The 26,252-nt window shown below is 46.9% G+C and overlaps 1 protein-coding gene across 16 annotated transcripts in view; it reads right to left on the bottom strand.

Annotated features, from left to right (window-relative positions):
- Positions 1 to 26,252, bottom strand: part of TENM4 (teneurin transmembrane protein 4) — a 1,515,223-nt gene that overhangs the window by 367,680 nt on the left and 1,121,291 nt on the right. For all 16 annotated transcript variants that reach the window (XM_083499088.1, XM_083499080.1, XM_083499085.1 and 13 more), the window contains one exon: positions 7,833 to 8,121. In XM_083499088.1, coding sequence (XP_083355214.1) covers positions 7,833 to 8,055 — 223 coding nt within the window. In that variant the 5' untranslated portion in view covers positions 8,056 to 8,121. The remainder of the gene's footprint in view (positions 1 to 7,832; positions 8,122 to 26,252) is intronic.

Here is a 26,252-nt window from a genome sequence, read left to right as displayed (position 1 = left end):
ACACCTGCCCTTGACATTTCCCACTCCAATAAGGTCACAGCAGAATCCGTTCCGCAGCAGAACAGATGTGATTGTTTAGCTGGCTAAAAATATTACCTGGGAAGAAAGGGCTCTTGAATTCGCCTCTAGTTACCTGCAGGGCTACATAATCGGTTCAAGGCAGAATAAATAAACATTTGAATATCAGCCCTGCCTCTTCAAAAGGAAGAGGAAAGTTCAGGAAAGTTGTCTTCACCAATTAGTTTTTCTGTTATAAGCCCCATTTATTTATCAAATTTGTATCGCCTCCCCCACCTCCTTTATTTAATTTTGTTAAACAGAATTGCAAGAGAGTACCCAGAAATCTTCTATTCTTAATCTTTTGTTCCAGCTCATTAATCCCAAATACTGCCAGGACGATCCTGTCATTTAGGTTGGGGATTATTGCTGTTGCTCTTAGTAATAGCATTATTTTATAACCCGCCCTTGACTCTTAGGTTCCAGGTGGGTCACAACAATTAAAAAATACACCATGAATAACAATATGCACCCAAGGATTGTACAAGGCCCCTTCTTCCTCACAGACTGCTGTGGATCTCACTGCTTGCAATTTTACTGCAATGTTCATCGAATCTGGGGTTCCCTCACTGCGAGAAGCCAAGTTACAGGGAACCAGGCTGAGGGCCTTCTCAGTGGTGGCACCCGCCCTGTGGAATGCCCTCCCACCAGATGTCAAAGAGGAAAACAACTACCAGACTTTTAGAAGATATCTGAAGGCGGCCCTGTTCAGGGAAGCTTTTAATGTTTAATAGATTATTGTATTTTAATATTCTGTTGGAAGCCACCCAGAGTGGCTGGGGAAACCCAGCCAGATGGGCGGGGTATAAATTATTATTATTATTATTATTATTATTATTATTATTATTATTATTCATAGAACTGTAGAGTTGGAAGGGACCCCAAATGCCATCTAGTTCAACCCCATACAATCCAGGAATTTCAAATATGAGCCCTCCCTATACTGCTTCTCGGTGTATGATCCCTGCCTTTGTTAAGTTTACACAAATATTTAAAGAAAATAAAAGAACCACACAGAGGAAAAGGAAAAGACAACCAACGGAAAGTTCTTAGAAGGGAGATCAAATGATCCACAAAACGTTAAAGAACACCATAAAGCCTGGAGGAATGAAAAGGTCGCAACTTGGCACACAAATGATAGCAGAGCCCTGTACCGGGTGAGCCACATTATAGCAAAGAGACCCACCGAAGGACTTTCAGTGAGGATCTTGTTACCTGGGCAGGTTCATTAGGGGATGGGGTGCAGTCAGTGCTTTTCCCCCCTTTAAAAATGTTTAGGGGTACTCTCATTTTGACTCAAGAAAATCACCATTTTATAGTTTGGATCAGGAAAAATAAATACAGTGGTACCTTGGGTTAAGTACTTAATTCGTTCCAGAGGTCCGTTCTTAACCTGAAACTGTTCTTAATCTGAAGCACCACTTAAGCGAATGGGGCCTCCTGCTGCTGCCATGCCACCGGAGCACGATTTCTGTTCTAATCCTGAAGCAAAGTACTTAACCTGAGGTACTATTTCTGGGTTAGCAGAGTCTGTAACCTGAAGCGTATGTAACCTGAAGCGTAAGTAACCCGAGGTACCACTGTACGGTAAATGGACAAAAGTACAAAGATCCACAAAATGTTCAGGGGTATGCATACCCTCGCGTCCCCCCAGAAAAACAACAACACTGGTTGCAGTTATGTTCATGCCCCTGGTCTCAGTTAGTAATTTTGTGTGGGGTGCAGTTTTTTTCTCTAACAAGAAATTTCTGACACCCTTCCCCCCCGAGCATGTGGATACCCTGTTCCTGTGTCTCAGTGGCTCCATTTGGGCTACAACCCTATGGGCCACTTGAGATAGCTCCAGCTATCTAGGCACAGAACAGCTAAGAGCAGGGGTAGGCAACCTAAGGCCCATGGGCCAGATCCAGCCCAATCGCCTTCTCAATCCAGCCCATGGATGGTCCGGGAATCAGTGTGTTTTTACATGAGTAGAATTTGTGCTTTTATTTAAAATGCATCTCTGGCTTATTTGTGGGGCATAGGAATTAGTTCATATCCCCCCCCCAAAAAAAATATAGTCCGGCCCACCACATGGTCTGAGGGACGGTGGACCGGCCCACGGCTGAAAAAGGTGGCTAAGGGGATAGAAGGGAAGCTTTTCCATAGAGAGTGCCTGCGTAAGCTGAGTTTAAGGCCAAGCTGGGTTCAGGACCTTGGACAGGGACTGCAGAACTATTTCAGGACCACGGACAACAGCCCTGCAGCAGAGGCAGGAGATTTCAGCTGTCTCAGCAAGGTATTGAGGGCAGCTTGTAGTTGGAGGAATAGACTGTGGCTCCATTTTGGCTACTATCCTATCGGCCACTTGAGGTAGCTCCAGCTAACTCCAGCTCTTGTCCTGATGCCGCTGCAATGTGCTTTTCGCACCAGGCAAAAGCATTCTTCTTTACTCAGGCCTATGGCTATTGAATAATTTATGGCCTGTAAAAGTGTGGGGGTGAAGACTCTTTACTATGATGATTATTTTACTATTAGGCTGTCAGTACGCTTTTTCCTATGTTTATACTATGTTTTTATCATTGATGTTCTAAATGTGTTTTTGATGCTGTACATCGCCTTGGGATCTTTTGATAAAGGGCGGTATATAAATTTATTATTATTATTATTATTATTATTATTATTATTATTATTATTATTATTATTTCTCCCCATCACCAGTGAAATGGAGGGGAGGGAGGGAGGGAGAGAGGATGCATAGCAATGATTTGCACTGAGCTCCATGCTATGGATAGGGAAGAGAAAATGCAGGGAAGAAACGCTCTTCGGCTGGTAGCTCTGTGTTTCCAAGCTCAGGTCGCTCTACCTTTAAACCGACGGCTCCCTCCAACTCCTGCATTTGAAAAATAGCTATGATTTCTACACTCTTTTGTGGTGTGTTATTATGTAGGTCACACCTGTGGAAGAGCTGCCTCGCCACAAGCCTGCTCCCAGCAGGGAAGGAGTTTTGCAATAACACAGGTGGTACCAGGGTGCTCCACTCAGCACAAGCAACCTGGCGATTCTGTGTGTGTGTGTGTGTCTCTCTGTGTTGTTTTTGTTCCTTACGGGGAAGCGTTTGCTTAGCTAAGAAGAAGAAGAGGAGGAGGAGGAGGAGGAGGAGGAGGGGGAGGAGGAGGAGGAGGAGGAGGAAGAGTTTGGATTTGATATCCGGCTTTATCACTACCCGAAGGAGTCTCAAAGCGGCTAACATTCTCCTTTCCCTTCCTCCCCCACAACAAACACTCTGCAAGGTGAGTGAGGCTGAGAGACTTCAGAGAAGTGTGACTGGCCCAAGGTCACCCAGCAGCTGCATGTGGAGGAGCAGGGATGCGAACCCGGTTCACCAGATTACGAGTCTACCGCTCTTAACCACTACACCACAAGAAAAGCCCTCGGGACCAGGCCAATGGCCCATTCACAGCACCTGTGGGAAATCTCCAAGCAGATGCCTGTGGGAAATCTCCAAACAGGATCCGACCACAAGAGCAACTCTCCTCTCTCCTGTTGTTTCCAGCAACCAGTATTCAGAAGCAATGCTGCCTCCAATTGTGGAAGCAGAACATAGCCACCCCCCATGGCTAGTAGCCATCGATAGCCCTCTTCCCCCATGAATTTGTCCAATCTTTTAAATTCATCTTGGTTCGTGACCATCACTGCCTACTGTGGGAGCGGGTTCCTCAGTTTAACTGTGCACTGCATGAAGAAATCCTTCCTTTTCCCTGCCCTTAAGCCATTGGATGTCTGCAAGTTCTAGTATTACAGAAAACAGAAGAAGAAGAAGAAGAAGAAGAAGAAGAAGAAGAAGAAGAAGAAGAAGAAGAAGCAGCAGCAGCAGCAGCAGCAGCAGCAGCAGCAGCAGCAGCAGCAGCAGCAGAGGCGTTTGGATTTGATATCCCACTTTATAACTACCTGAAGGAGTCTCAAAGTGGCTAACATTCTCCTTTCCCTTCCTCCCCCACAACAAACACTCTGTGAGATGAGTGGGGCTGAGAGACTTCAAAGAAGTGTGACAAGCCCAAGGTCACCCAGCAGCAGAATATGGAGGAGCAGGGAATCGAACCCGGTTCACCAGATTACGAGTCCCCTGCTCTTAACCACTACACCACACTGGCTCTCCTGAACACACTGAACATTCTGCATAATTGTTACATACACGATCGAGAAGGTGGAGAATTTCTGAATTTTTAGCCTTTTTTTATATATCTTACTTTCTTTTTCTGATTTCCTTTCCTGTTTCTTCCTTCTCGTTCTGCTTATGTTTTGTTCTGTAATTTGAAGTTCCCTATCTCGTATCAAGGAAGATACACACGGGGAGGTGGCGGATGGAAGGAAGGTGAAGAGCCCTTTGTGAGGGGCAGGTAAAGAGGGTTTCCCAGGTGAGAGCTGGGATGGGTGTGGAATAAGGGTTAATACTGTATTGGCCCAGATATAAGCTGCACCCGGATATAAGCTGCACCTTTAAAATTGAAGAGGAAAAAATAAGAAAAAAATACCCTAATATAAGCCGCTCCCTTCCTTGCTTCTCCTGCCTGCACACTGTGTGTGTGTGTGTGTGTGTGTGTGTGTGTGTGTGTGGAGCCATGCTTCATTGCTGGCGGCCTTTCCCCTCCCTCGCTCCTTCCCTTTCCAGGCTTGGGGGAGAGGACAGGGGACTACACACAGGGCAGGTACCACTTTGCCACACTCCTGGCGCTGCATTCCATAAGGTTGCGAATATAAGCCACACTTCTAACCTTTCACAGTTGGAATTTGGGGGAAAAGCCAATACAGTACAGTGGACGCTCGGGTTGGGAACGTGATCTGTGCGGGCTGCACGTTCGCAACCCACAGCATCCGCAACCTGCAGCGGTGCATCTGTGCACGCGCGGGTTGCGATTCGGCACATCTGCGCATGCGCAAAGCTTCATTTACGCTTCTGCGCATGTGTGGCCACCGAAACCCGGAAGTAATCCATTCCGGTACTTCCAGGTTTTGGTGGTCCGCAATCTGAAAAAATGCAACCTGAAGCGTCTGTAACCTGAGGTAAAGGGACCCCTGACCATTAGGTCCAGTTTTGACCAGCTCTGGGGTTGCGGTGCTCATCTTGCTTTACTGGCCGAGGGAGCCGGCGTACAGCTTCTGGGTCATGTGGCCAGCACGACTAAGCCGCTTCTGGCGAACCAGAGCAGTGCACAGAAACGCCGTTTACCTTCCCGCTGGAGTGGTACCTATTTATCTACTTGCACTTTGACATGCTTTCGAACTGCTAGGTTGGCAGGAACAGGGACCGAGCAACGGGAGCTCACCCCGTCGCAGGGATTCAAACCGCCAACCTTCTGATTGGCAAGTCCTAGGCTCTGTGGTCTAACCCACAGCACCACCCTTGTCCCTCTAACCAGAGGCATGACTGTAGTTAATTTTGATAAAGGACTTTGTAATCTCCTTTTCTTTCTTTTCTTCATCCCTTTTTCTCTTTTCCTGTTTTAGATTAGCGTGATTTATTTGTATCTTTTGTGGAAAACCTTCAGTTAAAGTTGACTATTAGAAAAAGAGAAAACCTTTTCTCTATTCTCTTTCTATGCGCCATTGATATCAACTTCCCAATAGGTAGAGGTGAAGTTGCAGGGAGCGCCAGGCCCAAAGGACGCGCTAATAATTGCACGGAGGGGGTTGTAGAGGAAAGGCTGGTGCAGATCTCCCCGCAACCACACAAAAAACCCCAGCCATTATTTGAAACAAGTAGTCTAGCATGAGAACAGGAGCTGAGGGTGAACTTCACACCTTTTTTAATTACCTAAGACAGATTAAGCTTCCTGACAGCATTGACAGGCTTGGGGATAGCCCCTCTGCCAATTCAGTAGAGCTGGTCGAGAGAACAAGGAGTGAGCCTATGATAAATTAATCCGGATAACACCACTGGGCCTCCTTGCAAGAGAAGCAGCCATCCCTTTTCACCACCTCGCAGCTGCGAGAGGATGGAGAAGGGCTAATGAAACAGAGAAAGCTGCACCGCCCTTGAAGTTTACCTGTGGGATCAGCTCAGCAAGGTTTCCCCCTCTTATCATTTGTGTCAGGACTCTGGGCCCCAGGGAGACCTCTATGGAAGAAAGTCCTCTGCTGCTTGGTGGTTTGCTGAATTGATTTCTGCTCCAGATATGGGACAGTTGTAAGTGGCAATTCCTGCTCCCGTTTCCCTTTTTAGTCAGTGTTCTCACATCCCTAACCTCCTCAGCCAAATAATTCCTTCTTCCCTCATAATAATAATAATAATTTATTTGTACCCCGCCCATCTGGCTGGGTTTCCCCAGCCACTCTGGGCAGCTTCCAACAAAGATTAAAAATACATTAAAATGTCACACATTAAAAACTTCCCTGAACAGGGCTGCCTTCAGATGTCTTCTAAAAGTCAGATACTAGTTTATTTCCTTGACATCTGATGGGAGGGCGTTCCACAGGGTGGGTGCCAATACCGAGAAGGCCCTCTGCCTGGTTCCCTGTAGCTTTGCTTCTTGCAGTGAGGGAACCGCCAGAAGGCCCTCGGCGCTGGACCTCAGCGTCCGGGCAGAACGATGGGGGTGGAGACACTCCTTCAGGTATACTGGGACGAGACGCTCCTTCAGGTATATTCAGTCTCATTTTGCCTGACCCCTCCATTGCAGGATTCACAGCACAATGTCATTGCTTTTTGATTTTTCTAGATGTTATAAATAAGTGGTTCCCAATGAGTTAAGTTCTGCGGACTCCCGGTTTCCCCCCCAAAAGCAGACCCCTGACTTTTGAAAAGGTTGATATCTCTCTGGTAGTTTTGTTATGTGAATGGTGCCACCATAAAGGTAAAAGGTAAAGGACGGTTAAGTCCAGTCAAAAGCGACTATGGGGTTGCGGCACTCATCTCGCTTTCAGGCCAAGAGAGCCGCCGTTTGTCCACAGACCGCTTTCCGGGTCATGTGGCCAGCAGGACTAAACCACTTCTGGCGCAACGGGACACCGTGATGAAAACCAGAGTGCACAGAAACGCCATTTACCTTCCCGCCGCAGCAGACTCTGGGGTTGCGGCACTCATCTCGCTTTATTGGCCGAGGGAGCCAGTGTACAGCTTCTGGGTCATGTGGCCAGCATGACTAAGCCACTTCTGGCAAACCAGAGCAGCGCACGGAAACGCCATTTACCTTCCTGCCAGAGCGGTACCTATTTATCTACTTGCACTGGTGTGCTTTCTAACTGGTAGGTTGGCAGGAGCTGGGACAGAGCAACGGGAGCTCACCCTGTCACAGGGATTCGAACTGCCAACCATCTGATCGGCAAGCCCGAGAGGCTCAGTGGTTTAGCCCACAGCGCCACCCGCGTCCCTGCCACCATATACTCTGACATGTCTCAGTGCCGTGTGTGTGACCTGCCATGAGATCATGGTGACTAAAAAGTGAGCATTTTGGGGCACTGCGATCTCGCACGAGAGCACGCCCCCCCAATGGAATGTCCCAATTTGGGACAGTGCCATGTGCCTCCTGGGTGGGTCATGCAGACCTCTTGGAGTCCGTGGACCACCAATTGGAAACTACTGTTCCAAATGTTTTTGGATGGTGCTTCAAGGTTATAAATATGCTTTTCTTTTCATTTTATGTTAAATTTTTGGTTTTCACGTTTTGGAGTTTTACAGCCCTGGGCTCCTTTGGGTGGAAAGGCAGTCCAGGAATGTTCAGGAATAGATGGGAAAAAAATTCAGCACCCCCCCCCAACCGCCCAACTTCAAGGAGGCTAGGGTGCAAGAACCGTACCTGTTCGGCAGTACTCGTCCACTTCCTGGTGCACCATTTCTTTCACCCGGTTGCCGTACGTCAGCCTGGAGTCCTGGTCGTAAGCCTTCAGAGTCTCGCTGGAGCTGTACGACTTCTGAGGTATCTTGCTGTCCTCGCTCTCTGCGGACGAGCTGGTGTAGCGACGCTCTGCATCCCGGCGCCTGGTCAGAGAACGATACGGCTTCCTTTCTTTCACATCCATGGCCCTCTCGTCTCTGTCTTCAACATCAAAGAAACGGCGTCCGTGAGGCAATCAGATCGGAATGTTCTGGAAGGGAAAACCAACCATCTTTTAATGTGTGTTCTGTATAAGGACACGGCAAGCTATTAAGCAGGCCAACTGGTCCATTTTTTATAGTATATGCTCCCGATAAACAAATCAAGTGTGCTCCTATTTGCTACCTTGTTATTTTGGAATTAATATTTCAAACCCGTTTTTTGGCAAGGGCATGCCACGAGACCTCACGAAAGCGGCGTTTGGCTTGGTCATTTCCAAGTTTACGGTCAAAGCACCTGACTTTCGAGCACAGGAGCGAATTCCCCCTCCAACGGCTGCTTCCACAAGGCCTGCTCTATAGGAAGATTTCTCCATGGCACGAAAACCCATATGTCATGCCAGCATCTACAAAGCCGATCTCTGCAATTGCCATTAGTGGCTGTGTAATAAGTGAAGCAGCAACAAAGGAAAGCATAAAAACCTACCAGGAAATGGAGAGCATTCCTACCAAATGAGTTATATGAAAAAAATTTCCCTCATAAAAAACGTGTTGGAAAACCTAAAGTTTCTGATCTGGAACACGTCGCTTCATGGATTATATAGAATCCAATAATCTGTTGCCTCGCCATCCTCTCATTGGGTTCCAAAGCAACATTCCACATAAACGTCAGGAAAAGACGTTAACAAACCCAAATCTGGGACTAGACATTGCAGGCATTAAAAAATATCTGTGTCTAGTAGTTGGTCCCCACAATCGCCCCTGTGGCGATCACACAGGGTCCCCGGACGTTTAACGGTCTATTGATCCCTGTGCCACCACTGTGCTCGCTTCCCCGCTGCCACCAACCCGTTACTCTCTGGTAAAACACCGAGTCCAGACAGTTGTTAAAAGTGAACAAAAAACCCAACAAGTTTATTTTACAAACATTATCAAGTTTATAGTTTCTCAGATAATATTCCTGTCAGTATCTTAACTTTAGTTTCTTTACCAGCCTATACCTTCCTAATACCTTCTGACTGATTATCTCAACTGTTTGACTGACTCCTCTTAACAAATTCTCTCACTCTCTCACACCAGACTAGCCCAAGCCACAGACTTATCTTCCCTCTCACTCCAGACTGTCTTCTCAACCACTCTAACTCCTCCAAAAAACCCTCTGTGCTTAAACCTTATACACAGTTAACTCCTCCCCTTGGGTTCCCATCGGTTAGTCATTTTACAATTAGTTAACCCTTTCCCTATGGACCCAGTATGATGTCACACACCTAGGAGGGCAAACGCCACAGCCCCATCCCAAATGTCTAAGGAAACTCGGTGTGTGGCATGATGTCATCAGCCCATGGCTTCGCTTGCCTTATCAGCCCTGCAAATAGTCATGTGGCAACCTTTACACCTGATTTGGTCAGATCTAGATTGGTTTGCTTCCAGTGGTGGCTGGTGCCTATTAATTAGCTCTGGTAAGGGAATGCAGGGAGCAGTAGTGAAGGGGAGCCAAGGGAGCCCTTGCCCCAGGAGAATGGGGCGCAAACCTGGTGCCCCCACAGTGATCCTCGTTATGCCTGGCTCCAGCAGTGAGGGTTGGGGATCATGGAAGATGCCCTCCATGTCCTGTCCCTGCACAGTGTGTGAGCACCCGCTCTGCGGTGTCGGTGGCGAGAGCTAGGTGAGCACTCTCAGTGCCCGCCCCAGGTGCTGGCAAACGGCGCTACGCCCCTGGCAGGGAGTGTGACAGTAGTTGGCACCAGAAACAACGGTCGGCAGAGCCACCTGATTCTAGTTTTGTCCCCATCCTCTTCCTCCCTGCTGAGTTCTACAAGGGCAACTCTGAGACACGGGAGGGGGGTGCTGCCACATGCCTGGGCTGGTTGTCAGGAATTTGGCAGGAGATGAAGGTTGTTGGGTGCAGTGCCCCCTTTGCCCTAACATAGCAGCCTCCAGTGTTTAGTTTCATTCCGGCGACATGGGGCTGCCTGTGCAAAGTGTTCAGAAATGTCAGCATATGTTCTCTGCAAACAGGCACAAAAGTCAGGTTCAGATTCGAGAAGTGTAGCTAGAATTCTGATGGGACCCACTTTCAGACCACATCACACCTATTTAATAAATAATAGTGATAATGATAATAATTTATTCATACCCCACCCATCTGGCTGGCTTTCCCCAGCCACTCTGGGTGGCTCCCAACAGAATATTAAAAACACAATAAAACATCAATTAGTTTCTGGGCTGAATTCAAAGTGCTGGGTTTTGAATCTGAATTTTAGTGGGGTGGGGTTGGGTTGTTTATACAGATATATATATCATCTGTGCATTTTCTCCAAGGAGCTCAAGGTGGTGTACATGAATATAATTATAATTATAATAATTTATTATTTATACCCCACCCATCTGCCTGGGTTTCCCCAGCCACTCTGGGTGGCTCTCAACAGAATTATAAAAACACGATAAAACATCAGTCATTACAAAACTTCCCTAAACAGGGCTGCCTTCAGATGTCTTCTAAAAGTCGGATAGTTGTTTATTTCCTTGACATCTGAAGGGAGGGTGTTCCACAGGGCGGGTGCCACCACTGAGAAGGCCCTCTGTCTGGTTCCCTGCAACCTCACTTCTTGCAGGGAGGGAACTGCCTGCAATATCTGGGGGGCACAGGCTCCTCATCTCTGGCCTAAACAGCTGGGAACCTGGCTATGTAAAGAAGTCATCCACATGTTGAATTTGCTCAATGAGACTCTTCTCTGTGTCCCACCACCCTCCAAAGTACATTGAATGGGTGCTTGGGAGAGGGTCCACTTTTGCCAATGGCACCTTCTTATGTTCTTATGCAAAAGGGGTGGAGGGGACGAGGTGGACATTGGGATGTCACGAGCCAGCACGCTGAGAATACACTTTCATCAGCAGCTGAATAGGCAATATCCCCAGTAAGCTGGGCACTCTTCACAGAAACCCAAGGAATGCACAGTTGGCTTAGCAGATTTATTATAACACTGAGCCCCCCGTGAGCAAAATAGCTCTGCAGATATCCCTGGACAGGACTTTGGAAAATTGCAACATTTTTAAACACAGAAGGACCGAGTTAATGCTGTAGGAATGCTTCATAAATTCATGCATGGCTAGGGGAGGTGTTTTAGCCGTTGCAATGTAGGCAGTCAGAGAACTTAGATCCCTGCTTGCTCTTTAAGGATTTCAGTTGGCAGCAGTGGAGAAGACCTTATTCAAGAGTTCTGAGAGCTACAGGCAGTCCGGGTGGACAATAGTGAGATAATCTCAGTAGAAAGCAGTTTCGTTTGCAAGAGGAGAATGTAAGAATAGCCTGCAGGATCCAGACAATGGCCAATCTACGCCAGCATCCTGTTCTCTGCTCAATCCACCAGAGCCTGTCTTCACATGCAGGGTTTGACACCCATCGGCTATCCTCACCTGGTTTAGCCAGCCTGGGATGTGGCTGCTGTTGCTTGCTGACAGCTTCTATGAGCCACTACATATAGGATGTATATATAGGATATATAGGATAGGATAGTTAAAGCTATGGTTTTCCCAGTAGTGATGTATGGAAGTGAGAGCTTGACCATAAAGAAGGTTCATCGCCCAAGAATTGATGCTTTTGAATTATGGTGCTGGAGGAGACTCTTGAGAGTCCCATGGACTGCAAGAAGATCAAACCTCTCCATTCTGAAGGAAATCAGCCTTGAGTGCTCACTGGAAGGACAGATCCTGAAGCTGAGGCTCCAATACTTTGGCCACCTCATGAGAAGAGAAGACTCCCTGGAGAAGACCCTGAAGTTGGGAAAGATGGAGGGCACAAGGAGAAGGGGACAACAGAGGATGAGATGGCTGGACAGTGTTCTCGAAGCTACCAGCATGAGTTTGACCAAACTGCGGGAGGCAGTGGAAGACAGGAGTGCCTGGCGTGCTCTGGTCCATGGGGTCACGAAGAGTCGGACACGACTAAACGACTAAACAACAACAACAATAATATATAGGATGTGACATAAGCACACGCTGGTACTTTGCGAACTCTCCCTAGCCATTGGCTGAGTTAAACTATCAGCACAGAGAGCGTAGGGGACAACAGATGCTGGGAACTCTTTCTGTGACCCATAGGGGGTCAATTGTTGATGCACAACCTCTGTGCATGGCCTTTCTTGGGTCAAAGGCTGGGAAAAGAACCAGAAAGACCCAGGGAAGCCAAATTATTGATGCCTGTGGGTATTACCGCCTTTGACAGAATGTGAAGTTCTTAAGCATGTTATTTGCAGTCCTGGATTACACACATTGCAAACATTTGCGCAAAAGAGCCCAAAGTGCTCACAGACTAAGGCTATGCCTTAGGCTACTTCTAGACAAATTGGCTATTTACTGAAGACCTAATCCTGGACTGCAAAGACCAATTTCCTTGATAACGTGTTGTTTTTAAGCAAATCTTTCCTTCAACACCCGGTATAGAACAATGCATGAAAAAGAACGCCGCATAAGAAAATCTCTGATCTCTCGGCACAGAAAGAGACAAATACTGATTTTTTAAAAAACTCAGCAGGGCTAAACTTCAAACCGAAGTTTATTACTATGCAAGTTATACATATGAAGAGAAGCATGGGCCACAGATTGATTTTCGATTTTCTATGGGCCTTATTTTTAGACCTTCTCCTGGAGAGGGATAATCAGAGTGCACAGTAAGACAAGAGCAATTGATTAATGAGCATAGCCCCTGCTGTGTCCAAAGCTTAACTTTCAATTAGGCTGCCGGCGGCCACACTTTTGCCTTACATATATAATAGCTGCAGGGGCAGAGATGGGGAAAAATATACAGAGAAAAACAGGGTGAATTAGAGAGCCTAAGAATTTTCCTTTCTGCCCTGCACCTGCCACATGCAGCCCTGTTTCTGTTCCACTGCAATTCCGCCAAAACCAATGTTACTCGCTTTCACTGCCCCCGGTGGTGAAATGTTGTAACACATGTACCGTATTTTTTGCTCTATAACACGCACCAGACCATAACACGCACGTAGTTTTTAGAGAAGGAAAACAAGAAAAGAAAAAAATCTAAACGAAATAGTGGATATATGATTTTTGTGGTTCATGCTGTGGCCACAGACATGTGATCTGACAGTGAGTTTGGAGTAGCCCAATGCAAAAATCCTGAGGATCCATGTGGATCCATGCTTTGTAACCACAGAGGAGGGAAGTAAGGGGAACCATGGATCCTCTGCTCATGACTGCAGCAGATCCCCCCCCCGCCAGCTGCAGGCATTCACTCCAGAACATGCACAGACATTTCCCCTTACTTTCTAGGAGGAAAAAAGTGAGTGTTATGGTGCAAAAAATACGGTAATTTATTAAATTAATTATGTGCATTGCAATGCCACTATGTTATTTCACCCCATTCACTTCAATGCAAACATCAAGCAAATGGAGGGGAAGCATAACAAATTACATTATCGCGTGTGGGCTGAAAGCAGCAACCTTGTTTAAAATTGTTTTTAATATTGTTCTAATTGCAGTAACCTGCCCTGGGGCCTTAGGGTGAAGGGCAGGTAATAAACAAACATACATTTATGTCCTTCGTTGGGGGAACATTGCAGAACAGCTGACAGAACGGGAGGATGGATGGATGGATGGATGGTCCTGTATAAATCCAGTATTGAAGCGATGATTCTTCAACATCAACTTCATTGGACTGGTCATGTTGTGCTGATGCCTGATTATCGTCTTCCAAAGCAACTACTCTATTCCCAACTTGAAAATGGAAAGCGTAATGCCGGTGGTCAACAAAAGAGGTTTAAAGACTCTCTCAAGGCACATCTAAAAAAAATGTAGTATAAACACCGACAACTGGGAAACACTTGCCTGCGAGCGCTCCAGTTGGAGAGCAGCTTTTACCAAAGGTGTCATGGGCTTTGAAGACACTCGAACTCAGGACGCAAGGGAGAAACATGCTAAGAGGAAGGTATGCTTGGCAAACCCTCACCATGATCAATACCCGCCCAGAAACCAATGTCCCCACTGTGGAAGGATGTGTGGATCCAGAATTGGCCTCCATGGTCACTTATGAACTCACTGTTAGAACCGTGTTTATGGAAGACAATCTTACTCGGCTACGAGGGATCGCCAAAGACGAAGATAAACCCAGCACAAATGCACTGTTAATGCACCAGTGACATGCTACAGAATACACCCATAATAAAACAGCAGCTTGAAGATGTCTACAGTCTAGCAACACCTGGAGGGCTTCGTTTTGGCTACCTCTGAGCTAAAAAGCCCACCCTCCTCCTTTTAAACAGTGCTGAGACAGCTACTAAAACATTCCAGGCCTGCTTTTTAAGTTCAGCTCATGGTCTCGCATTTCCTCTGTTTTCTGCCAGAGCTAGAAAGAAGTCAGTCAAGGGAGACATCTTTTAAATCACGAAAGGTTATAGCTCAAGCTTTGGCATATGAAAGATAACCCCTCCACAAGCTTACCCACCTCTATTGCCAACTTCCGGATAAAGATAAGTTATATCCCGGCCGCCGCGATCTTGACACCAAATGCGCCTTGTGAACATCTCTTGACTTTCCGGAAAGATGGAAAACAGTGGAATTAAGGGAACAAGGAGGTGTGGATTTGAAGTATCAAGTTTGTAAAAGCAACGCAAACCCATCTTGGTTTTTGATCGCACGACTCTGCCTCAGGGGTGGGGAAAGAAGGTTTTATTGCTTAGCAGGCGAAGCTACAGAATGAGGCTGCCTCTGTTTCCTTACCTTAAATTATTGTGATTTTTTGAACAATACATTTCACCAGGAATGTCCCACAGAGCTGCAAAGTCTTGCCTTAGGGCAGGTTACCTCACTTCCTAATCCCTAAGCAACACCTGCTGCTCGTTTCGACTCATTTGCAGTTTTTTTTTTTTTTAAAAAAGCTTCGGGATCCGTTTGAAAAGTCCAGGAAGGGCTTTGTATCAGAGGTTGAAGAAGTCAGAGGCTGTTGGTTTCGTTCTCCATTTTAAGGCTCTCCTGCAACCTGCTGTGCCTATATCTGAAATCTTATTCTGAATCTGGGGCTCCTTAACACCTTACAGATAATTGATTTCTTTCTCAAAATAAAAAAATTCCTTCCAGTAGCACCTTAAAGACCAACTAAGTTAGTTCTTGGTATGAGCTTTCGTGTGCATGCACACTTCTTCAGATACGTATCTGAAGAAGTGTGCATGCACACGAAAGCTCATACCAAGAACTAACTTAGTTGGTCTTTAAGGTGCTACTGGAAGGAATTTTTTTATTTTGACTATGGCAGATCAACACGGCTACCCATCTGTAACTGATTTCTTTCTGTCCTTTTTGGTGTACACAAAAAAATGTATACAGGCATGAAGAATAGGATCCGGCTGGTGGGCCAGACCCTTATCTCCCCCCTCCTGCCTGTGGGCCAAATTTGAAAGCTGGGCAGGGCCGCCCACCTGTCAATCATTGCATGTCACAATGAAATTGGGTGGTGTGGCACCTTGAAGCCCCAGCAACCAGCTGGCTGGTAGGACTTCAAGGCACAGTACAGGGTGCTTTTTTTGCTAAGGTTTTGCAAGGTGCTTTGAAGTGCTGATAGATCAGCTGATTGCCAGGACTTCAAAGCACCTACTTGCAAGCCTGTGCTTTGAAGTCCCAGCCATCAGTTGGTCCATGGAACTTTGAAGTGATGTGCAAGGCTCTTTGGATGGGACTTCCAAAAGAGACCTATGTTGTCCTTTGAAGCCTTAACAATTAGCTGATCACCAGCACTTCAGAAGCCTGGTACTTGGGGTTTCTGAACGCTGATGATCAGCTGATCGTCGGTAGTTCCTACGCAAGATGTGCTGCCACTGAACTATTGGACTTCAGAAGCATTGCATGGGGCCTTTCAGTGTATTTCAGCCACCTAATGCTCGAAAGTCTCTCAGACACAGCCCAGGGCATTCCAGTCCTGTCATGGGTCAATGCCAACTGGGCATCCCCAAGTGGTGGCGCCATCAACAAGGCCTCACCTGATGACTGTGGGGCCCAAGATGGTTGAAATTGGGTTGACATTTGTGGTAAAGGGGCTTTACAGAAGAGGATATTCAAAAATTGTAGCCTCCTGACAGAGCGGCATGGCCAATTCCACTACCTTATTCAATTAAATTGTAGACCAGGCCTAAGCCATTTGCAGATTTTTAAAGTGTGTAGCCAATACCAAATAGTATGGGAAACAGCCCTACTAGAAAAATGAACCAATAAACTGAAACTGACACGGGGACAAACAGAAGAAGACGCCTTTACCCCGGTATGGCTCCCCTTTATCACATACACAGCCCAACAGGACAATGACAATAATCCACCAACAACATACAAATCAATATGGCTAACCTGATCCAGAACACCCACCCACCCCACTCACACACGAAAACAAAGATCACCACAGCCAATCACAAATGAACAACCACACCCTAGGCCAACCCCAACCTCTCTCCCCACCAAAGAAACACAAGCGAACAGCAGAGAACCGGCAGGAGCAACGCTGACACCAAACCCTACATACATTAAGCAAAATAGAAACATCGCCACCTGACCCCTCCCATCTCCCCCCCTCCGCCCCCCCAATGTCTCAACAAATGAAACGGATTTGTAAAAATTTTACATGGAAAAAATATGAGAAACATTACACATACTTCTGTTAAATCTTTAATAATAATTTTTAAAAAGTGTGTAAAGTTTGTAAAGTTCCCCTTGCCTGGTCGCCTGTAGATTACGTTCCCCCTCGCCGCAGGTGACCAGGTGCGTTCAGACATTTGCATCATCCCCATCATATGGTACAATGAAATGCAACATTTGTCTAGAAATACACTGTAGATGAGGAAACACGAGGTATATAGAGTGAGTCTAGGGCAAGGAAATGTTGTGGATTGCACCTCTAAGCACTGCTTTTGGGCTATTACACAAAGCTCTGGAAATCAGCCAAACATGAGCATTATTGAACAGTATTTAAGAAAGAAATCATTCTTCGGATTAAAATGCTTGCAAGCTGTCTACCCTGGTTCTTGCAGAAGAAAAAAATTAGAATCTCATGGCACTGTCAAATCAAAACATTTCACAGCTCCCCTCTGGAGATTGCTTCCTCCCTCCTTTCCTTCCTTCCTTCCTTTTTACAATCATGTTAACATTTTAAAAAGCATCTCTTGATCTCTTGCATGCCTGCAGAGAGCTGCAATGTCATTACAAACTGGCACAGATCTCCCTCCCTCCTACTCCCCCCCATTTTTTTTTGTGTCTTTAAGGACTCACGAAACCCCTTTTGCTTTGTGATGGTGGGCAGAAAGTGAAGGAAGAAAACAAGAAAACTTGTGCGATAGCTCAGCGGCAGAACATCCACTTTGGAGGCCAAAGTTCCCAGGTATAACCCTCTTTTAAGTTGCCAAATAAGCCTAAGTTGATCCATGTCGTATGTTGTGGGTTGCATCCAAATAATCAGCTGACAATCTGGATTGTTGTTGACATCTGTCTGTCTCGAGACAATGGAGTATGCCCCCGGGGGTGAAGTCAAACCGCTGCATTAGCAGCACCGAAGTGACTTCCCTGGGGCGCATGACAGGGCAGTGTGTATGGAGGTCTTGGGCTGCCCAGATGACAAGACCCTGCTCTCAGCCTCGCTGATGTGGTCCAAAGGAAAGGGGAGCAAAACGTTTGGCACCAGCTTGGCTGCAGGAGTTGCGGGAAGGAGGCGTACAAGGTGAAATCTGTTGTAAACAAAAATTGCCCTTTTCCCTTATGGGGTAGCCAAGAGCCCATATAGAGTCCTTACATAGGTTCCCTATTGGTAGGAGAGAATAACAGAGGCCAACCAGAGAATATTGAGAAGCAAAGCAGCTAGTAAGCTTGATCTTTATTGATCTGTTGCAACACCCGCAGGAGAGAGGAGGGATCCAGAAAAATGGCGCGTAAGGCCTTATAAAGACTTTTGAAATTGCCACCCTGTAGATCAAAACCACACCCAGAAACATCATACATACATCACAGAAGGGGTGTAACCTAAGACCACCACTCAGATACATCACACCTACATCACAGAAAAGGCGGTCTAAAACAGAACATTTGAATGTTGTTTTTCTCCTGTCATTGTTTATCTCCTGTCTCGCAGGTTACTTGATTGGATTTCCTGGGTAGCCTGGCCAGTCTTTTTGTAATGATAAATACTTAGTTCCTGGGCCAGGTCACAGGCTCACACCCTATTCATATCTAAAATGTGCCCTTAAGACAGGATTTGTGAGGAAAGAGACAATGGGGAGGTTTCCCACTTTGACCTTGCAGAGAAAACATTGGCTCAGTTTAGGAATCAAAATGGTTCCAGGTCGGTCTTCCTGTTCTGATCTATGTACGTGCTTGGTTGGTACGCTTATGAACATTACCATATATCTAAGACCATAAAATTCCTATCACAAATCCAACTGTCTTAAGGACTCCATTCCAGATCTATGTATTCTGTGAACCGCCCTGAGACCCCCGGGTATAGGGTAGTATATAAATTCAATAAATAATTATAGAGCCTTTTCTTCTCCCAAAGATACCCAGCAAGGCAGTGTAGGACCAGAGTTTTCCTTTTCCTAGACTGGCTACCTTCCCAGGTGGATGATCTGCATATGCCCCTCACTTCCCTCTACAGCACATACAGTGGTACCTCGGGTTAAGAACTTAATTGGTTCCAGAGGTCCGTTCTTAACCTAAAACTGTTCTTAACCTGAAGCACCACTTTAGCTAATGGGGCCTCTTGCTGCCACCAATGCGCAATTTCTGTTCTCATCCTGAAGCAAAGTTCTTAACCCGAGGTACTATTTCTGGGTTAGTGGAGTCTGTAACCTGAAGCGTCTGTAACCCAAGGTACCACTGTTTAGAGAACACCTTCTTGACCATTGGATCCCCTATTGGTCTCGCCCGCTCAATCCACCGGAGCCTGTCTAATTACATTACGCAGAGTTGGCCAAAGAGTTGGCCAGCTATCCATTAGTGCTGCACACAGTGGCTACTTGGGAAGCTCTGGCCTGTAGGGCCCCGTGCCCTCCACCTCATGTCATATATGGCACCAGGTGTGGGGCACATAAAGACCTGGCACAGAGGAAAGGGGTCTGCAGGCTGCACAGCCCCTTGAAAGAACTCCACAAGGCTGGGCAATCAGCTTGTGGAGGGCTTTTTAATGGGCTCTGCTACACCTGTCCGTCCACTGGTTGCCGGGTCTTAAGTGACCCCTTACAAAGTACCCCACAAGGTCTTCTAAAGTCCTTTGCAAGCGGTGCATTTGATTTCAAAGTGGGTGGGCAGAAATGGCCATGTGACATCATGATGCAGTGAGGTGATTGATATGTGGGCAACCCCGCCCACCTATTAAACCTGGCCCACAGGGGTGTGTGATTTTATTTATACCCCACCCTCCCTGGCCAGAGCCGGGCTCAGGGCAGCTAACACCAATAAAATCACAGTAAAAACATAATAGGGGGAAAAGACGGGGGGGGGGGGAGACAAATTTAAAATACAGGTTAAAATGAAATTTAAAATGCAGCCTCATTTTAAAATAGCCAATAAATCAAGACCATAAGGGGAGGGAAACATAAGGGGCTGACCGAGTCCAAACCAAAGGCCAGGCGGAGCAGCTCTGTCTTGCAGGGCCTGCGGAAAGACGTCAGGTCCCACAGGGCTGTAGTCTCTTGTGACAGAGCGTTCCACCATGTTGGGGCCAGGACTGAAAAGGCCCTGGCCCTAGTTGAGACCAATCTAACCTCCTTGAGGCTTGGGACCTCCAAAGTGTTGTCATTTGTGGACCTTAAGGTCCTCTGTGGGGCATACCAGGAGATGCGGTCCAGGATACGGATAAGGATCCAGCCTGCCATTCAGATCCAGTTCCCCACCCCTGCAATAGCCCATCCCAGTATATCATGTCGATGCTCCTTTCTCCCCACTAGAGCATGAGAGAGAGGGAGAGAGAAAGAGAAGTCCCCCACTAAAAAACGGTAGTAAATATGTGGAGAAAATTCTGTGTGGCCTTCTGCCCTGCGAGGGCAGCTGGACAAGGCTCTGACATTTCCGACTGCAGTCGCTGTCACACAGAGGCGGAGGAACCGACTGCAGTCGCTGTCACGCAGAGGCTTGGCAGGGGGTTGGACTCGATGGCCCTTGTGGTCTCTTCCAACTCTATGATTCTATGAACCTGATTGGGCGCCTGGGGCAGCACACCCAGGGGTGGGGTGAGCCACCCATAGGGGTTCAGGTGAGGGCGGGGCACACCGTGGGGCCTTCGGAGTCTGCCTGCCTCCTCCCACTCAGCTGCCCCACAACCGAGGGGAGGCAGCAGGCGGACTGTTTGGGCAGAGCGGAGCCTGAGCGTGCCCAAGCCACCGCGTGTCTCCCAGGATAGACGTGTGGCTCGGGCGCACTGCAGGCCCTGTGGTGAATGCCGCCCGCCATTTTGTCAGCCCCCCTCAGTGGTGACACCCGGGGTGGCCCACACCCACCGCAACCCCTTCCTTCACCCCTGCTGTCACATTTCCAAGGCCCCTTTCCTCCTTGAGGTGAAATTGTGATTTGCTCTCAATGAAACTTTCTCTGTTTGATGTTCTCAGAACTGTGCCTTAAATAATAATAATAATAAAAAAATTTTATTTATATCCCGCTCTCCCCAGCCAAAGCCAGGCTCAGAGCGGCTAACAACAATAAAATGATACACATTCTAAAATCATTTCATTATAAAATTAATTCAAATCAGATTAATGGCAACCACTGGGCTAGAGTTCTGTGAGGATTGCCAGAGGAGGGGGTCAGGCTGTGCCAAAGGCCTGGTGGAACAGCTCTGTCTTGCAGGTCCTGCGGAAAGATGTCAAGTCCCCCAGGGCCCTGGTCTCTTGTGACAGAGCGTTCCACCAGATCGGGGCCACAGCTGAAAAAGCCCTGGCTCTGGTTGAGACCAGCCTAACCTCTCTATGGCCTGGGACCTTCAAGATGTTTTTGTTTGAAGACCGTGTGTGTGCATTTTAGCATGTGTCCAATCGTTGCTCCTCAGGGGAAAAAAAAAAGGTTGTTAACTCACTCAATCTCTACACCATTTCTAGAAAGCACATAACCGGTAGGGCCTCCCATCTGTTTGAGGTCCTAGAGCCGTTCCCAAGGGGCCAAGCGTTTTCCTTAGCTGCAGACACCGTTCAAGCAGCCAATATTTTAATAGCAGCTCACCATTCTGTCTCCTCCCCGCCCTCTCCATCCCACCCTGCTTTTATAAATACTGGAAAGATGAAATCAACTTAAGTGTGGAGATGCATCTCTCCTGTGGCTTTTGCAATTATCATCTTCCTCCAAGCTATATAAATCGCACACATTTAATATATTGTTATCTCCAGTCTGTTTACACTAATTTTCATTTATACAATACATCTAGTATAACAGAGGCAGAGCCAATTTCTTTCTTTCTCTCTCTCTCTTTGGCTTTCTTTTCTTTCCCCCTTTTTGGGGGTTTTGTATGAAAGCCTTCAGGGAAGCTTGTAGCTTTTGATCGTTCTCTACTTTGATGTAAGCAAATGTTTTAAGTTCTGCTCCAGCGGAATGTTTCCAGCGCATATTCATTAATGATGCAAGTTCTCTTGCCTTTTGCTGGCTAGACTATTTATAGTTCCTTCTCTGTGTGTTTTATCTTCCTTGTAGTCATAAAGGCAAAAAAAAGCAAGCAAGGAAAGACAAACCACTACAGCTCTTCCTTTGTCCGATCTTATCCAATCAAGTGGTGGGGTTTTTTTTGGGGGGGGGGGGTTGCATTTACTAACTGCTAGAGATGTGTGAAACTATCAATTTCTGTTTCATTCTTCCAATCTCGAATTTGGTTCTCCACATTTTCACGCCAGTTAGTGATTTATTTCCTTCAAAAATTCCCCATGAAAATTCACCAGCATTTGGGTGTGAATTTCTAAAATAGAGATCTCTTAATGCATTTTTACTTAATTTTTGCAAGGAAACTCCCTAATCATAATGTTATTTTCACCAATATATGCATTTTATGCACACAACACTCTTGTAAATACACTTTCCCACACATTACGTGGCTAGACAATTGAAACGCAAAATTCAGAACAGCGCAGATTTCGAAGGGTAGCTGTGTTTCAATTCACATGCTGTTTTACAAAGTTCCAAACAGTTAAGATTTGTCTTTAAATGTGGAGTGAACTGAATCCTGCCCCCTCATCCCTTCTAGCTTAAATCAACTAGGAATTGCAGACTAGAAACACTGTGTACTCTATCAGTGCCGAAAGGACTTCAGACCAACAACAATGAACTCTTGCTGATTAACTAAGATGAGCCGCTGGATTAACAGTTCAGCCTTGCCAGAGATGGTTCATTTTCTTCTGCAAATATTCTTCTCTGGCCACCTCTTGCATATCAGTAAAGGTAAAAGGACCCCTGGATGGTTAAGTCCCATCAAATTCAACTATGGGGTGCAGCGCTCATCTCTGCTTTCAGGCTGAGGGAGCCGGAGTTTGTCCACAGACAGCTCTTCTTGGTCATGTGGCCAGCAGGACTAAACCGCTTCTGGTGCACAGAGGACCGTAATGAGTGCCAGAGCGAATGGAAACGCCATTAAACTTCCTGGCGCAGTGGTACCTATTTATCTAATAAACTGCTAGGTTGGCAGGAACTGGGGGAAAACAATGGGAGCTTACCCTGTCTTGCATATCACACCCTCCTTATACAGGGCGAATCCTTTAAAAGAGGCCCTGTGGATACAGAATAAACATGTTCCATGGGGCCTCTTTTAAGAGACTCATCCTGTACATGTATCTTTCTGTCTATGCACCTCTGATGTATGTTGTGTTGTGTGGGTGGGTGGTCCACACAAAGATTTAATGCAGACTCATCTCACTACATAGAATCTCTTATTTTTAAACGAGATTTTTGTGCCGATCACATTTCTATCTATCGAAATAGACTTCTGCCCTTTGATATGCCAAATCACCCACTCAGACTCCTTGCCCTCACTGGGCATCCGTTAGTCTTATAGAATCATAGAGTTGGAAGAGACCACAAGGGCCATCGAGTCCAACCCCCTGCCAAGCAGGAAACACCATCAGAGCACTCCTGACATATGGTTGTCAAGCCTCTGCTTAAAGACCTCCAAAGTAGGAGACTCCACCACACTCCTTGGCAGCAAATTCCACTGTCGAACAGCTCTTACTGTCAGGAAGTTCTTCCTCATGTTTAGGTGGAATCTTCTTTCTTGTAGTTTGGATCCATTGCTCCGTGTCCGCTTCTCTGGAGCAGCAGAAAACAACCTTTCTCCCTCCTCTATATGACATCCTTTTATATCTTTGAACATGGCTATCATATCACCTCTTAACCTCCTCTTCTCCAGGCTAAACATGCCCAGCTCCCTTAGCCATTCCTCATAAGGCATCGTTTCCAGGCCTTTGACCATTTTGGTTGCCCTCCTCTGGACACGTTCCAGTTTGTCAGTGTCCTTCTTGAACCCCCATTGAACCACCATTCTTGAACCCCCATTGAACCCCCATTGTCTTCTTGAACCCCCATTGTCTTTTGAATCCCCATTGTCTTGGGGGGACAATGGAGGGCAGGGCACAAACCAATGGCTTCCAAGTTACAAGAAAGGAGATTCCGACTCCAGATCAGGAAGAACTCTCTGATAGTGAGAGCTGTTTGACAGTGGAACAGTATCCCTTGGAAGGTGGTGGGCTCTCCTTCCTTGAAGGTTTTTGTCGTAGATGCTTTAGCGGACTAGAGGACCCTAGGGCTCCCTTCCAACTCTAAATAATAATAATAATAATAATAATAATAATAATAATAATAATAATAATAGTTTATTATTTATACGCTGCCCATCTGGCGGGGTTTCCCTGGCCACTCTGGGCGGCTTCCAACAGAATATTAAAATACAATTGTCTATTAAACACTAAAAGCTTCCCTAAACAGGGCTGCCTTCAGATGTCAAAGAGTTGTTTTTCTCTTTGACATCTGGTGAGAGGGTGCCACTACCGAGAAGGCCCTCTGCCTGGTTCCCTGTACCTTCACTTCTCGCAGTGAGGGAACTGCCAAAAGGCCCTCGGAGCTGGACCTCAGTGTCCAGGCAGAACAATGGGCGTGGAGACACTCCTTCAGGTATACAGAACCAAGGCCATTTAGGGCTTTAAAGGTCAGCAGCAACACTTTGAATTGTGCTCAGAAACGTACTAGGATCCAGTGTAGGTCTTTCAAGATCGGTGTTATGTGGTCTCGGCGGCCGCTCCCAGTCACCAGTCTAGCTGCCACATTCTGGATTAGCTGTAGTTTCCGGGTCACCTTCAAAGGTAGCCCCACATAGAGCGCATTGCAGTAGTCCAAGCAAGAGATTACTAGAGCATGCACCACTCTGGCGAGACAGTCCGCGGGCAGGTAGGGTCTCAGGCTGCGTACCAGATGGAGCTGATAAACAGCTGCCCTGGGCACAGAATTGACCTGTGCCTCCATGGACAGCTGTGAGTCCAGAATGACTCCCAGGCTGCGCACCTGATCCTTCAGGGGCACAGTTACCCCATTCAGGACCAGGGAGTCCCCCACACCCGCCCGCCTCCTGTCCCCCCAAAACAGTACTTCTGTCTTGTCAGGATTCAACCTCAATCTGTTAGCCACCATCCATCTTCCAACCGCCTCCAGACACTCACACAGGACCTTCACCGCCTTCACTGGTTCTGATTGTTTGATTCTATACAGAGAAATCTCTGGCCTCTATGGCTGGAATGTAGCTTATTGTTTAAAGGTAAGAATCACACCTGTGGCTCCAACCACTTTTCTCCTGCCCATGTGGCACCCCAAAAGTTGCCTGTGAGGTAATGTGCCTAATGTGCCACTTGGGGTGAAAAGGGACCTCCTGCCTGGTGTAAAAGGATTACAGCTTCAAGTTATTAGTCTTTTGAGGTACCACAAGACTTTCCCCTGTTCTTTTATCTTACTGCAAGCTTCAGGAATTTGCATTGTTAGCTGCAGTCAGGGCAGATACAGTGAGATACGGAAGACACACAGCAACTACCATAACGAAGGCCGAATAATTACACTGTGGGCAAGCAAAAGGAGGAGGAAAGATTAAAGGAAGAGATATGCAGATACATGAAGGTGAAAGCAAAGCTGATCTCAATCAGATCTAATGGCCTCCTGACCACCTTGCTGATTAAAACAGATATAGGCAGAAACTTCTGGGAATCTAAAACTGAGAAAGTTCAGGGGTGGCGGTGGCTGGGGAGAGAGGGTTGCAGAGTGTGGAAGGGCTGAAAAGGGCAGCTGGGAAACTGGAACTGCGGGAGGAACACAAAGATTCGGTTTGACTCGAAAGCTAAACAAACAAATCCTCTGATCACCGAAGTAGCAAATAAGGCGGAACACAATGGAGACCCTCCAACTCAAACAATGGGGAAGCTTGGGAATAGGCTTTGCCCTGACATAAGAAGGTCGGCTTTAACCCCTCCCGGTCAACAGGAGTTGTATTCCCACCCGCCAGTGACTGGTTTAGAAGTTTGCTCTCCTTTTGTACAGCTTCCATGGGACCCCCTCGCATCAACTTGAAGGGTAGCTGTATTGGTTTAAGGCAGTCTTTGTTTGCTTGGCGCTTTCCAGAAGTTTGGGACTACAACTCCCATCAGCCCCAGCCAGCTTGAGCAAGGAGGGGGTTGCAGGTCTGATCCAAGCTCTCTTGGAGGAAACTGATTTTCTAGATTCATTTCGACCGGGGTTTAGGCCCGGTTGAAGACATGGGGAGATATCATTGTGAAGCGGCTGTCTGAGCTGCGGAGAGGTGGCACCACTTTGCCATGGTTCTGATTATACGTAGAATAATAGAGAATCGTGGAGTTGTAGAGTTGGAAGGGACCCCGAGGATTGTATGGTCCGACCCTCTGCAATGCTGGAATACGCAGCTGTCCCATGCAGGGATCGAACCTGCAGCCTTGGTGTTATCCGTACTGCACTCTAACCAACTGAGCTATAAGGCCACACTTCCAGAGGATGGTTCTTGAGGGATACAGGCAGCTCCTCATTTAAGTTCCAAGGCACAGCATGTTTAAGTGAAATTGTGTATATTTGAAATGCCCTGTGTGGAGAGGGTAACAACGTTCAGATTTTTGGGCATTGAATTACAAGAGGATCTGTCCTGGAGTGTCAACACAAGGGGGCTTGTGAAGAAGGCGCAGCAGAG

Source organism: Podarcis liolepis (genome assembly GCF_965112155.1).
Source record: "Podarcis liolepis genome assembly, chromosome: 4".
Lineage (NCBI taxonomy): Eukaryota > Metazoa > Chordata > Lepidosauria > Squamata > Lacertidae > Podarcis > Podarcis liolepis.
The sequence above is the reverse complement of the archived record's forward strand: the minus strand, read 5'-3'. Positions and strand labels throughout refer to the sequence as shown.